The 14,312-nt window shown below is 40.4% G+C and overlaps 1 protein-coding gene across 3 annotated transcripts in view; it reads right to left on the bottom strand.

Moving 5' to 3' along the window:
* Positions 1-632: 632 nt before the first annotated feature.
* Positions 633-14,312, bottom strand: part of sema3e (sema domain, immunoglobulin domain (Ig), short basic domain, secreted, (semaphorin) 3E) — a 23,824-nt gene continuing 10,144 nt past the window's right edge. For 2 of the 3 annotated variants that reach the window (XM_032524519.1, XM_032524521.1), the window contains 16 exons: positions 14,184-14,312; positions 13,839-13,898; positions 13,200-13,319; positions 10,768-10,858; positions 10,385-10,501; positions 9,610-9,752; positions 9,407-9,521; positions 8,041-8,110; positions 7,812-7,956; positions 7,264-7,489; positions 6,886-6,977; positions 5,794-5,835; positions 5,400-5,566; positions 4,942-5,012; positions 4,411-4,544; positions 633-3,911 (listed from right to left, as the gene is read on the bottom strand). The exon at positions 14,184-14,312 is cut by the window's right edge and continues 32 nt beyond it. In XM_032524519.1, coding sequence (XP_032380410.1) covers positions 3,411-3,911; positions 4,411-4,544; positions 4,942-5,012; positions 5,400-5,566; positions 5,794-5,835; positions 6,886-6,977; positions 7,264-7,489; positions 7,812-7,956; positions 8,041-8,110; positions 9,407-9,521; positions 9,610-9,752; positions 10,385-10,501; positions 10,768-10,858; positions 13,200-13,319; positions 13,839-13,898; positions 14,184-14,312 — 2,223 coding nt within the window. In that variant the 3' untranslated portion in view covers positions 633-3,410. The remainder of the gene's footprint in view (positions 3,912-4,410; positions 4,545-4,941; positions 5,013-5,399; positions 5,567-5,793; positions 5,836-6,885; positions 6,978-7,263; positions 7,490-7,811; positions 7,957-8,040; positions 8,111-9,406; positions 9,522-9,609; positions 9,753-10,384; positions 10,502-10,767; positions 10,859-13,199; positions 13,320-13,838; positions 13,899-14,183) is intronic. The other variant, XM_032524522.1, reaches the window with a different exon arrangement.

Below are 14,312 nucleotides of genomic sequence, written 5' to 3'. Positions count from 1 at the left end.
TGTATTCTGTGTTTTTTTTGTGTATGTCCTCATCATATCTATTGGGGACGAATATATGTATTATGTAAATAATATAGAGTCCCTTTTGTTCTAATCTGATATTGCAGGGCAACCTCCTGCCTGTGTCTTTACTGATAATATTTCCCCTTTACTTATCGGATAACTGATCAGTGCACAGAGTATTGTATTTAAAGTGTTTATCTTTACCTTTTTACACTTTTTGCACTTGTTGAAAACAACTAGAGATAAAAACAAAGACTTGCTCTGGACATATAAACAAAAAAATTTGATAAAATGGCCACATATTTGAACAAATCCAACATGGCGAATCTTTTGGAAATATTAAAAGCACTGAGGTGCGACGGAGCACTGTAATAAGAACCTACATGAAGGCTGAGGACGTAAATCCAGAATGTGAACATCAATTTATTTTTCAGAGGCTTTAATCTGTAGCTTACAGTTCAGGATGAAAGACTAAACGAGAGTTAATGTAGTGAATGGTATGAAAGCAAGAGACATTTTGCCATGGTGGTGTGTGCCTTGCATATCACGAATAAGACTAAAGCAAAGGAAGAAGAGAGAGAGAGAGAGAGAGAGAGAGAGAGAGAGAGAGCAAGAGAGATGGTGATCTGTTTCTATCTGCCATGCTTTTATTCTTGTTTACCATCAAGACTTCTATGCAAACCCCCAAAAAGTCCCCAAAACATGTGCACATAACCACAAAATACTGTACACACTGACAGAATGTGGAGTGTTAATGGCTGTCGAGGCTCTTTTATTCTTTGTCCTCCAATGTTCATTATCCTACGCCTCATAAACTCTCCTTCCTCTCTGAAATTTTTACTTGTAATAAAGCGTTCTAGTGCATTGGCTCCTGATAGAAACAGCACTGCGTGGGGGCAACAAAAGAGGCAGGAAATAAGGAGATGGGTGCCAATAGAGGAAAAGGATAATCACTGTCATCTTCACACTGTGACAGACATGTGCAGCAGCCTGTTTATCAGTGACCTTTGACATTTTTATCTATTTGTTGCTGAATGGATTTACAGTATTTCATTACATGTAATTGACCTCTTGAAACTCAAAATGATTGATGTCTAGAAGAAAACATGTGCAGCTCCAACTCTCTATTTTTGCATCTGTTCCCATATGGCATCTTACTGTGGGGTCAGAAGCTCCATCCAGCAGGCAAATGCCAGCTTCAGTCCCTGCAGAAAAGAAGGCACTTTTAAGTTTAACTAAGAGGACCAGTATACATTAGAGTGTGATCTATTAGTGGCTACAGGGAGCATGGCTGGAAGGGGCCCAGTGGCCAGAGTAACAGTGTTAAAACTTGACAGAGAGAGAGAGCGAGAGGGAGAGAGAGCTTTGATGAGGAGGGGAACTGAACTGGTTCAGAGCCTGTTGCTATGGTAGCCATGTGGAATATATCAGCAGCGTGAATTCCATTCTCAAATGCCTTCAGCACCCCACAGACTCAGGTATACCTAGACAGAATTTGAATGAGTGTGGTGTCCTAGTGTACAGCTCAAAAAAGTACAATCATTCCTTACCGGTTGCACTAGACTTAGTATTTCACCAGCATATGGCACATTCTACAATATTAGGAAACATAGCAACTTCTTTAATCATGTTTACAGTAGTTGCCCAATAAAATAAAAAAAACTTACATATGAAAATGTATGTTTTAATCTAAGTGACACGCCTCTCTCTTAACCTCTTTATATTCTGCTTCACTGGCTCGGACTCTCAACATGTCTGTGTGTGGACGTGGACTGAGTATACTTTGTCATTATTGATGACTAAACCACAGAGGTGAAACGAGGGAAAGATAGTCCATCTTTTTTTAATGGCAGGTATTTATAAGAGGTATAGCAGACACAAGTCAAAGCTCTTAGTTGAAGAATATTCAAGGAGAATGATGACATAAGGCCTTGACAGAGACCAAGCGATTGTTTTTATCTCATTATGAATACGAGAAATACAACAAGGTCAAATTTCTTAAGTGACAAATAAGGCACAACATGGAAAAAGAGGTGATCCTCCAGACTATATTGTTAGCACAACCACTACAACGCATTTCACTGTAACATCACATTGTTTGATGTTTCTGTCATTTTAGGATTAACTGAATATTCATGAGAAGGCAGACTCATCACTTTTTCTAATGGCATGCTTGGATGGTCACCCTAACATTTATGTGTATGTTTTTTTTCTTCTGAGGGTGGTGTTGTAATTATGATTCCCATCTGCACCATCATTACAGACGAACAAAAGAGGGTAAATGAAACGGGAAGAAAGGGTGATAGAGGGAGATAGGGAGAACAAGTAAGAGAGGGAGAAATAAGGAAAGAAGGGGGAGCAGCTAGCTGTGAAGGATGACTTTTTGTATACACAGTAATAGATACCAGATGTGCACACAAAGACCACCCTAAATTGAGATAAATACAATACGCAATACAAAATACTGTTGGTACATTTGATCACAACTGTAGATGTAAATGTACACACTTACAATAACAATAATATATACTGAAGGGACCACTTTTCATACTACTGTTACTGTTTTCACAAGTGCTTGGATAGTAATTTTTTCCATTGAGGGCATACTTATAATTAAAACAAACCCCTTAAATATCCATAATAGTGGCATTGCAATATCTTACTGTATGTGTTGGCTTGCTGTGGCCATTATAACCACACACACCACAGACATGACCATGTTATAATCAAATTATCAGCATAATATAGCTCAAGGCATTTTTCACTGTACAAAAACAACACTATATTTTCCAGTTCATGACATCTAAAAACAACTACATAACTCAAAGTAAAGACCAAGAAAATAAGTTATCATAGTATCAAAAAAGATTTGAAGGCCATTATCTTTAACATAGTTTCTCTCATAATAGATACAGTAAGAGTTTGTCATATTGAGCCATTGAATGAGAGGTGGGGCATAGGTTTAGTGTAGCAAGTTTCTAGCAAGTCTCTGTGTGCGTTTGGATTGACAGCTGGGTTGGGCTGGGTCAGTCCACAGGAGCTAATATATTATATTCTGTCTCAGATCAGAGGCAATGTCACTGAATCAGTTGTCAATCTCTTCCCAGGCCCTCTGCTCTGACACTGACATGTATTGTATTCACCTTTTTATTCGCCTTTTAAAATAAGTACAAACATCATAGTCAAACTACTGATCCTATAAATGTAGCTACAACAGCTAGACAGCCTGCTACAGATGTTTTTTTTCTGTGAAAACCGTTGACATGGTAGAAACACTGAGGAAGTCTGACCTTTAGACTGTTTGTGTGTGTGTGTGTGTGTGTGTGTGTGTGTGTGTGTGTGTGTGTGTGCGTGCGTGCGTGTGTGTGTGTGTGTGTGTGTGTGCGTGCAGTCAATCTTGAGTCTCCTCAGGTGTCCAAGGTGTGCCTTGGCGCTCGGTGGGAGTTCTCCTCTCCTCTCCCTTTCCCTCTCTTCTCGCCACCCGGAGGAACATACTTCCTTTTGGTCTTTTTACGTTTTTTAACAGAGCACCACATTCTCTCACAGTACTCCTCTACTCTCTGGGCATCCCCGTAGCCAATCAGTTGGAGAAACTCTTTGTACCACAGCTTGGAGTGGGGGCCTGGGACTGAGGGTGGCACCAGAGCCCTGGGACTGATACTGGGGCCTGGTGAGTGGCCCATAGAGGAGTGGCATAGAGGTGCAGCTTTCTCTCCATCCCCATCGTTAGCCCTGTGGATCGCTGACTCTACCCTCTCCCCTCTGAGCACGTGTAGAGAGATGCGTAATAATGTGTGCACATATCCATGTTCCACAGTCTGGCACACGTACACACCAGCATCAGAGCTTCTCACTCGTAAAAACAGAAGCCCGTGGGAGGTCATGATAATCCGCTCATCACCTCGAACCTACATGACGATAAAAAGCCATTGATGTAACCATTATTAAAGTCAATTCAGACTGCTGCATTTAGTCTTCTCCCAAGAGAAATCTACAGAACTAAAGGATACATTGAGGAATGATAGAACATCAATAGTGCACTCAATACAGTGACTTCTGTGAGGTATGCTGTATACTGTGACCATCCCAGGTTTCTGTTGTACTATACAAAACATGTTTGAATATAATGTTTACATACAGTATATTCTGATTAAATGTATTTTATAAGGTTTTGAGATACATGAGATACACAGTCTCCATAATAAGAGTAAGTAGCAAAATCTGATTGACGTTAACTAACCCTCACCTGACTAACCCTGCACACTGTGCAACTTTCTTTTCATATCTCTCATGTAGTGTATTATATTTTCAGTATAAACATAATAATAATAATAATAATAATAATAATAATAATAATAATATGTTTACAGTTGTATTTTTACATATGTATAGGTTCATTGAACTCACCTCATGTTTTTCTTCGTCTTGCTGTACGAACCAGAGTACCTTTGCTTGGAGTGATCTAGGGACACACTCGAGTAAAGTGCTGTTGCTCTCCACACCGTACACCAGCCTCTCTTCACCTCTGTGCCATTGTTCATCTACACACACAAACACAAACACACACACACACACACACACACACACACACACACACACACACACAAATGACAGTGAGGCAAGAGAGATAGCAATAAACTGACGTGACCTTTTAATAGCTGACAAGAGTGGATTGTTGTACCCAATCTATCGCCTCGGTACAAACTCACTAAACTCTTAGTTTTAACTGCAATGACACATGAAGAGTTCATATTTTTTCATATTCAGTCTAATGCTTCTAAAGATCTGCATCATTCCCTTGCTTGCACGCAATGCACATTTTTTGATTGCAGTGAATACACACAAGCATGCCCATGCACACACACACACGCACACACACACACGCACACACATACGCATCAAACAGCCATTTTATACACAGTCATTTTATACACTAACCATCAATTTGCAGCCCATTGCACAGCTGGACGGCGTTGCCATGGCGAACATCTTGCCGCCTGAATCGTCTGCTGAGATGGGAACGAGGGAAAAAGAGAGGTAGAGTAATTCTTAACATGTGATGAAAGTGCAAGAGATTGGTGAAAGGAAATAAAAAGAAATAAAAAAAGGAGAAGAGAATATTGATAGGCATCACTCAACACCTGGCTGTCATGTCTCTCAGACTCTATGATAACAACTTAGCAAACCACATTCAGAGCATTGTGACATTCAGAAGAAGATGATATGATGGATTGAAGAGCTAGGAAGTACTGAAAATGGTGTGAAGAGCTGGCACACACAAACATGGACGCATGCACGTACGCACGCACAAACGCATTCATGCACGCACACACACACAGACAAACACAACATCTGTAGGGTGAAAAGATGGGTTCTGTTTTAGTGTGTGCTGTTACCTTTTGGTGTAAACTCCAGCAGGGTAGTATCTGGAGCAGGTCAGACCATCCCAGGCACAGTAGGGGTCTCTGGCCAAGCAACAATCAGCACATTCTGAGCCATAGAGGTCACACTGATGCAGTCTGACCTGAGCCACACCCACTTCTGACCCGACATACAGCTGTTGCTGTGGACCCAACAGCATGGACCATTAATATAAAGACACAGTTTTGATATAAAGAAACATGTCTTTAATTCATTCAAGTGGATTATATAGCCACAGGTAGGCAACAGTACATATATGTATTAAATCATTGCAAAGTAATAGCAAGTTTTCCAACGTTAACATCTTTTGGCTAAACAACAGAATTGCATGAATGAACAACAATGTGAAGATTCCGATGTTCGTCTTACCATTTTAGGTGAGATTATGATCTCTCTTATTGGTGCTGGCACCTGCAACCAGGACACAACTGTTATTCAAACATGAATGTTAATCAGTGTCTCATCATATGCTATTCAAATGAAATAACAAGAGCTGACATTAAGTTCTTTGTCACTGAAGGCCTTTGTCAAACTTTTATCCATCCCAAATCAGGCCTTAAATTAAAATGGCAGCAGCAACTGCAAACAAGTTTTCAAATATTACTGATCTATGTAGAATTTATATTCCAATCATTATGAAAATCATACTTGCGGCCCTCTGTTGATGGAAAGGAAGCAAAACAGCAATCAGTGTTTTCAAAATACTACATATTATTGCAGGACTGCAGTAATAACAATAGTTATGTATTGTAACTCCTGATTCTATGAGTATAGGCGTAGCCCCCTAAGAGCTGTTGCTACTGGGTTAACCCCTTCGCGCATGCGCAGTCGTGAAGATTTCTTTCGCACCCTTGTGCCCAGCATGGCTATTACGTCCGCGGTTACGGACCCGTGACCATAGATCTGCAACATCAGCAGAGACAGTTGCCCTAGCGGGAACTTCGTCATCCTCCGCCGTTATGAGTTCCAGTCCTTCCAACGGGAAGGAGGGGGAGCCGGCAAGGGAACCGTCTTCGGGGGATTGAGTCAGCGGACTCGCTGCCTACCAAAGAGATCCCCTCCCCAGTGGTATCCTTTCCTTACTTTACTGTCCACTCTGCGCTTCTGTTCCTCCGGGAGTAAGCGGCCGCAGAACTGCCGGCGGCCGGCAGGGTGCTAGCACAGCTGTTCTTCAAAGTCTTCAAACTGATTGTCGCTGAAGAAAAATAAGGAGCAGTTCTATGGTCGTGCAACTTTGAAATACAGTAACTGCAGACGTAACTGCAGACATAATCAAGGCCCGGGCTGGGCACAAGCTCGCAAAAGAAATCTTCATGACTGCGCATGCGCAAAGAGGATAAGCCAGTAGCTCTCAGAGGGCAAAGCCTATATGAAATAGAATCAACTGGGATATGTATGCAGTAAAAGGCAGAATATGCTTGGTTCCACTGTTTTCACATTTTGTTGCTAAAATTAGGGTACCTTGAATACTTGCAGCTCTTCCAGCAGCACCTCCTCCATAGTGTCTGTGTCTTTGTTGTAGATGGTAATAACTTTCAACACCACTGAGTCGTCTAATAAAAGTAGACATTAATGTTACACTGTTACTTATAAAAATGTAAAAAAAGTAATTGCATAACATTCTCATCAAAACGTACAGTTTAAAACTGTCTCATTTTATGCAACAACTATTTCACAAATATATCTTTTACTAATATTTGACTTGCTGATAAAATATAACTTTTGATGGCAAAATGTGTTTATGCATGGGACTATTTGTCTTTCATTTTGTCAATCGTAACATGCATATGGCATTCTGGATAAAGCGCAATAGGTATTCATTCTTTACAGTGTGTGTACCGGTGCCGATGTAGAGAACATTATAGTGTCCATCCTGGGCTTGGACTCTGTCAACAGCGATCTGGGTCAGCTTTCTTCTGCCTGGCTCTGTCTGCAGCAGGACAGGTCTACGGTGCTGGGGAAGGACTGGACGGTACATCACAGGATGAGAGCGCGCAAACCGCAAAACCTCATCAGGAAACTCCTTTGAGCTGGAGAAGCCACCACCATTCACTTTACTGGCACACTGTTAAGGAGAAGGTGTGACAGAAATACAGGGAGTAAAGGAATGAGCAGGGACAGAGACACAGGAGGGCCATTAATTACATTGACCCTTCATACAGTGTAGTAAAAAAGCTGACATTCTTTAGTTTGGCACAGGCTGTCCCTTTATGACCTGCTGAGGTAGCTACAACAGTGCTGACATTTACCAGAGCTGTCCTACATGCTCTATTCCAAAGGACGTGTGTCATGGGCAGAGGCTATTAGAGAATGCAGTGATTGCATAATGTGGGTGCATTTGGGAATGACATCCCATAAACATTACTTTTTCAGACTTTAAGACTCACAGATCCAGGTCGAGGGTAAGGGACTTTGTCCTCATATGGTGTCCAGTGATGCTCTGGTTTCTCTCGGTAGGCAAATGGACCATTAAAGGCTGCTCTTATATCATCCATGTGATAGACACACACTGCATAGCCTTTAAACACCGCACTGCAAAAAAAGTTTGTCTTAGTGATTTGATAGATAGTAAAATTGTGATTGTATGATGAAATGCTGACGTCACCCTCCACTCACCTTGTTGTGCTAAAGAGGCCAAAGACTTCTGGTTTTTTTCCATCCTTGTTCTTGAGCACAAAAACATCCTCTGAAGAACAAAATGTAGAAATTAGCATTTGTTAGTCACAGCATTGTTGAGTTTTAGTAAAAAGTCTCAACAACTTTGACATGGTGAAACAGCCCAGTCTCATGGCAGTTTGTGAAATGGTCACCTTATTTAATCTATAGATTTGTGTACAGGTCATGTTGATGATGTCATTTTTGTGTGTTAATTATGAATTTTGAAGTAATGTATTTTGATGGGAAGCCTATTTTGGTAGCGAGTAGAATTGAAAGCCTGGGAGGTTTGTTGGAGTGGTGGATGGGTCAAACAACACAAGACTTTCACCCCAGAGACCAAAGATCACGTCCCGTGTGTTGCAGTTTCTTTGTGCGTTATTCTCATCCTAACCACAACTGTCCCGTTGTTGTCGGCGTGTGGCGTTTTTTTTCCTTGTTGTTGCGTGCCACAGAGACTGCGAATTATGTCCCAGCACGAGTTGTTGTCATCGTCCCATCATGTGACATTTAATTTCCCTGTTGTTGTGTCCCACAGAGCAGCCCTGTGTCATGACAGTTCGTGAAATGGTCACGTTTGAAAATCGTGACCTGTACACAAAATTAACAACATTAATGTGAGCTGTGCACAAATCAACAAATCCAACAAACGTGACCATTTCACGAACTAGCGTGAGACCGGGTTGATGGTGAACATGGCAAACTAAGCATCAGCATGATAGTATGTCATTGTGATTGTGAGCATGTTAGCATACTGACATTAGCATTTAGATCAAAGCACTGCTGGGCTAAGTATAGCTTCTAAAAGCTGTTAGCATGGTTGAGACAGTTTGTTAAACTACAGGGCTTTGTAAATCAAGGTATTACAATCACTCCTAACAGATTGAGAAAGAGATTATCCTGCAGCAGACAGATAGGAAAGTTTTTCATCCAGATGGATAGAAGAGTCTTGTGGATTTTTAAAATACCTTCAGAACAGCAGTGAGCCTTGTTACATGTTTTTCTGTTTTTCAAAGATTAACCTTTCTTTATTTTTACATAAATTGAATACTTATCTCTGATTGGCAGAGCTTTATAGTTTAAGGAATATTACAAGTTAACAAGGGGAATACATTTTTGTCATTTTGCTAACAAGGGGGATGGCATCACCCCTCAACCCGCCTACTGGTTATCACTACTGCAGGTCAGACACAATGTAATAAAAGTCTGTAATCCAAATCTTGAAGGATATACTATAGATGCAGATGTGTACAATACAGTCAAGCATAGAAACCTATAAGTTTAAAACAAATAAGGTGGCGTGTAAAGAATTCCCTTGTAGCCCCACCAAGTTCATCAAAGTGTGTGTCAATGCCATTTGGTCCAGCCACAGAGCAGATAAGACGAGTTTTCAGGAAGGAGCTCCATCTATTCACGAGCATTCTCTGTCCTCCTTGGTCATTCTGAGAGATGAAGGCAGATATAGGATGTGAGTGCAGTACTTTGGCTGATCTATGGCCAGAAATCTTTCTACATCATTTCCATTCTCACCGCACAGACTCGCCCCACACGAGTGTACACAGCCTTGTTCCCTCCCTCAGCATCCGTCTCTCGTTCAGTGAAGAAGAAGTAAACTTTATCATCATCCCTGTCATCGTTGTCAGGAATAACCGCTGACCCCACAAATTTAGGTTCTGTAGGGCGAAGAATTTGTAAAAAAAGGCTTGGAATTAAAGTGAATAAAAAGAAGTTAAAAACAGTGAGGTAGTGGAGGTAGCGCAAACAGTAAGCCCATAATGAGCTGTTTATTTTAAATTCATAGTCTTGGAAGGGTTCTATGGTAGGGATCTCTTCAAAATAGTTAAATATTTGTCAAGCTTAGTTTGGAAGAAAACTTTATAAATGCAGATGTTGTTTAAATTAAATGAAAGAAAATAGAATAACCTCATGAATCCTCAATTAGAAACAGTCATGTTAAGGACAGTTATATTGCCATCATGTGGAATGCATAGTGTAGTACATCTTTGCCAGTGTCACATTTTCTTTAACGTTTATCATTCATGAAACTACCAGGTTTGGCATATAAGTAAGGAAGATAAGTAAGGGTTATTAAGCATTTACAAATGAATAATAACATTTCATGTGAATAGCATCTCATTTTCTGAACTGTCACACTATACATACATATGTACAGTATATGTATATGTATATGTATATATATATATATATATATATATATATATATATATATATATATATACTGTGTATAACAATGCTCCACTCCATTGCATTTACATGGAGATCATTCCGTGTAATGCACACCAACCATTGAGTTGCTGCCTGTCGTCTCTCTCAGTGCGTGTGTAGGTCTGGTTGTTAAGTCGACAAAAAGCACCATCATTCTCCCAGTAGTCAGTGTACAGGCCAATATACAGCTCTCCTCCTAATGTACACACACACACACACACACACACACACACACAAACCCCTTAATTAATAACAATGCATTTGTTATTGTAAATGTGAAACCCCTTTACTGCAATTGAAATGCAGGCATGACAAATGACCACAAGATGGCAGTATTGACTGGGCAGCGGTCAACAAATTGAGCACACCTGTCTTTAATATGGAAATGCATGGTCAAACATATTCTCACAATTGTGCTTTTAGTTCAGCTGATGGTGAGATGATGAGTGAACAGTGTCTTACTGGAAAGCGTAGACGTGCATGGACTGTTGGGGTCGTATGGACAGCGTCCTCTGCCACTCATGATACTGTCTTCTTCAATAGAAAACTTGTCCTGAGAACACCACATGGATACAGGAGTAGTTTTACACAAACATGCATGAATACGAATACAGCAAATACACACTCAACAGCTGTTCCCTTGCAAAGACTTCAACAACATCCAGACAAACTCTATAGGAGGTTGTGCGTGGAGAGAGAGAAATAGGTGAATTTGAGGGAGGAGGGATCAGAAAATGATGGACGAGGTGGAGAGGAGACAGAAAGATAGATGAGACAAGGAGTGATGGATTGGGTTTTGACTGGATGTGTATAACCAACAATGTTCTGCTCTCTAGTGAGTTCACTACTTCTATCTCTTCTGATCTTATTGTCCTGCACAGCAGGTGGCAGAAACACACACATAACCCCCACGCACATACATAGATAGACCCAAACTCCCTACTGACCCACAGCTAATATCTTATGTCCCACACAGAGTTTATGACTGTCACTGGCAGATCAGAGGGGATGTCTTTAGTTGATGTATGAGCAGCCACGGAACCCTACTGGGCTGTGACTACTGCTTGGCATATGATAAGTCAGTTTTGGGGTTCAAGTCATCCATCATATAATAACAAAACCAAATGGAAAATAGGTAAAATAGACTGATACAAAATTGCTCTACATGGAGTACACTGATTTTTTTTAATTTATTTTTTTGTCATGGCCAGTGGTCCACTTGATTTGTGACTCATCGGTAGGCTGGATGAATGGCACTTGAATTTTTTAAAATGTATTATATATACTATTCACGTCAAGCTTAACGATAATCATACACTTGATGTAATCTCATACAGCAAGTATGAAATTTATATGAGGCAACCATGTAGAGAGATTAAGTGGCTTATATCGTCCCAGTTTTGCTCACTCTACGAGCATTCCAATGATATGAGTGATGGCTGAGAGTGGTTCCTGTTTGGATGGTGTGACAGGCCTGGTTGACCTATATTGGACCAGTGTTGGAATGCAGGGTGAAAACCTCCTTGCACTCTAAATACAACCCAGACACACACACACACACACACACACACACACACAACACACACACACACACCACACACACACACACACACACACACACACACACACACGCGCACACTCACACACAACACACACACACCAGGGACTGTTCCATGTTTGACACCTGGGAGATATGTGTCACCTTGTGGACCAACGTGCTTGCACAGATGCATGCAGTCAATTTTACATGGACACCATAATGCAAGCAAAACATTACTGTGCAGCTGATACACATACACATATTATTGACCCCTGAGCAGTGTTGTAATGTAACAAAGTACAAAAACTTATCTGTACTAACTGTACTTAAGTAGAATTTTCACTTATCTGTACTTTACATTGTTATTTATATTTCTGGAAACTTTTCATTTTACTCCGATACATTTCCTAAATATGTATACTTTTACTTCACTACAAAATTGGTGACCTTGTTGCCAAGCGGCAAAAAAAACGTTGCACACCTTTGGCCATGAAGTTCATAATCAAAGTTTTTCTTTACTTTTACTTCTAGTACTTAAGTACAAAAACTTAAATATAAGAAAATTACTTGTGATACTTAAGTATGGTAAATATCAGATACTTTAAGACTATTACTCAAGTAATAAAAAAGGAGCCTTTTACTTCTACCAAAGTGCTTAACACTTGTGCTTTTACTCAAGTATTGCTTTCAAGTAGTTTATACAAGACTGCCCCTGAGTGAGAAAGAACATTAGTCATCCCTGACCTCTTAAAGCGTGCTCAAACAGAACCTGGTTCTCCCCGAACGTGTGTCACATGTACGAAAGTGTTTTTTTTTTTTTTTTTTTATCAAAGTGCTTTAAATGACAACTTTATGCAAAATGATTTTCTCCCTCTAAGGAAAAGAAAAATGGAGATGAAAAAGGGTGGACCCTCTCTTACTCATTGCATTTTTCATTTCCACCTCACATCACTCCTTGTTGCTAGGAGGATAAACTCAACTGTAGTAGCATGAATTTATGTAGCTCAGCAGTCCAAGCTGTACTAACAGTTCTTGGAGCGCCTCCTGGCTGAAACATCTAAACAGTGTGAAAAAGGTTTAGGCTGCTTCGACTAAAGAGGGAAAATATAGGTGCACAATGGGAAATTTGGCATTTGTGTCAGAATACTCATCAGTTCTGCTGCCACAAAGCAACCACAGCTTTTAAAGCAGGCAAAGTAAGAAAAAACCTAATTGGAAATATCCACAATGGAACAGTCAAGTAATGTCAAAGTGTTCGTTGACTTTTAAAAGACCTCTGGCAGGAGAAACCCTTTGCATTCCGCTTGCATATTTGGTTGTGAAAACAAGCTTTAATTCTTTCTCTGAGACTCACCTGCCCTGTGTGTCCCACTCTGACCAGGACACAAATGGGGTTAAAGGCTCCTGTTCCACAGACAAGCAAATGGGTCTGGTTGTACTGTTGCAGAACCTTGATGTAGTTAGCACACTCTGACTGTTGGAATAGACACAGAGATGAGGCAGGAGGGTGGTTGGGTGAGGAGTCATGAAGGTGATTTGAGGCCAAGCAAGAAAAAATTGTGTACTGGAAAAATGCCAGGGGTCTTATATAAATTGTAAATCTTATATCTTTTAAAACTGTGGTAAAACCGTATATCTAAGAGTATACGTATGCCCAAAAGCCAAAAAATCTGACTCATAAAACCATGTGTTTTGTGTCTACGTAATGTTCATAAATGAGACCCCAGGCCTCATCAATAACATCAATATTTCAGTTTAAACAAAGGATAATGAGCACAGTGAGATATGCAAATAATCCATACATGCTGACAGTATCTATCTTTATAATGGGTCTATTACATTATAAATGAATTTTACTTTATATCTAAATGCCAAGTTAGTGCCTATCATCAACTGGGCATTTGTGCTTTTCTCTTGCTAATCTATCTCAGCCATACTACCACACCCAGTTGAGAACATATATTTATATGCAGCAATGTAGAGGGTACCTTACCTTATCCCTTCCCTTCATCAAACACTCCTGGACCTGAGATTCTGTACTAGCCCACTGAATCTGTGAAAAAACAATTTTGAAAAAGAAATAAAATATATTGTACACATAGTTAAGTGTACTGTATGGTTGAAAATGTGACCAAACATCGATTATCTTCATTGCATACTCATATGGTTATCATTCCACCTTTTTAGTTTGTAATTATAAAAACTCAGTCAAAGTATTGTTTTATGCTCAACACAGACCTACACATGCACACTCCGTTTGGTTAACCTATTGCCCTATGGGTTTGTGAGTTCAACATGTCTCACTGCTTAACAGTCGGGGGAGGGGGGGAGGGGTTACCTCTCTGTGGTGTGTGTTGACCTGGTCCAGGCTAAGGGAGAACAGAGTATTCTTGGCCCCAACATAAAGCCTCTCGTGGCCCTCATCCAGAAGCATGGTCTGGGGCTGAAGAGAAGCTCCATGTCCCTG

The sequence above is a fragment of the Etheostoma spectabile genome, chromosome 8 (assembly GCF_008692095.1).
Source record: "Etheostoma spectabile isolate EspeVRDwgs_2016 chromosome 8, UIUC_Espe_1.0, whole genome shotgun sequence".
Lineage (NCBI taxonomy): Eukaryota > Metazoa > Chordata > Actinopteri > Perciformes > Percidae > Etheostoma > Etheostoma spectabile.
Note: the sequence above shows the minus strand (reverse complement) of the source record. Positions and strands in the feature narration are given on the sequence as shown.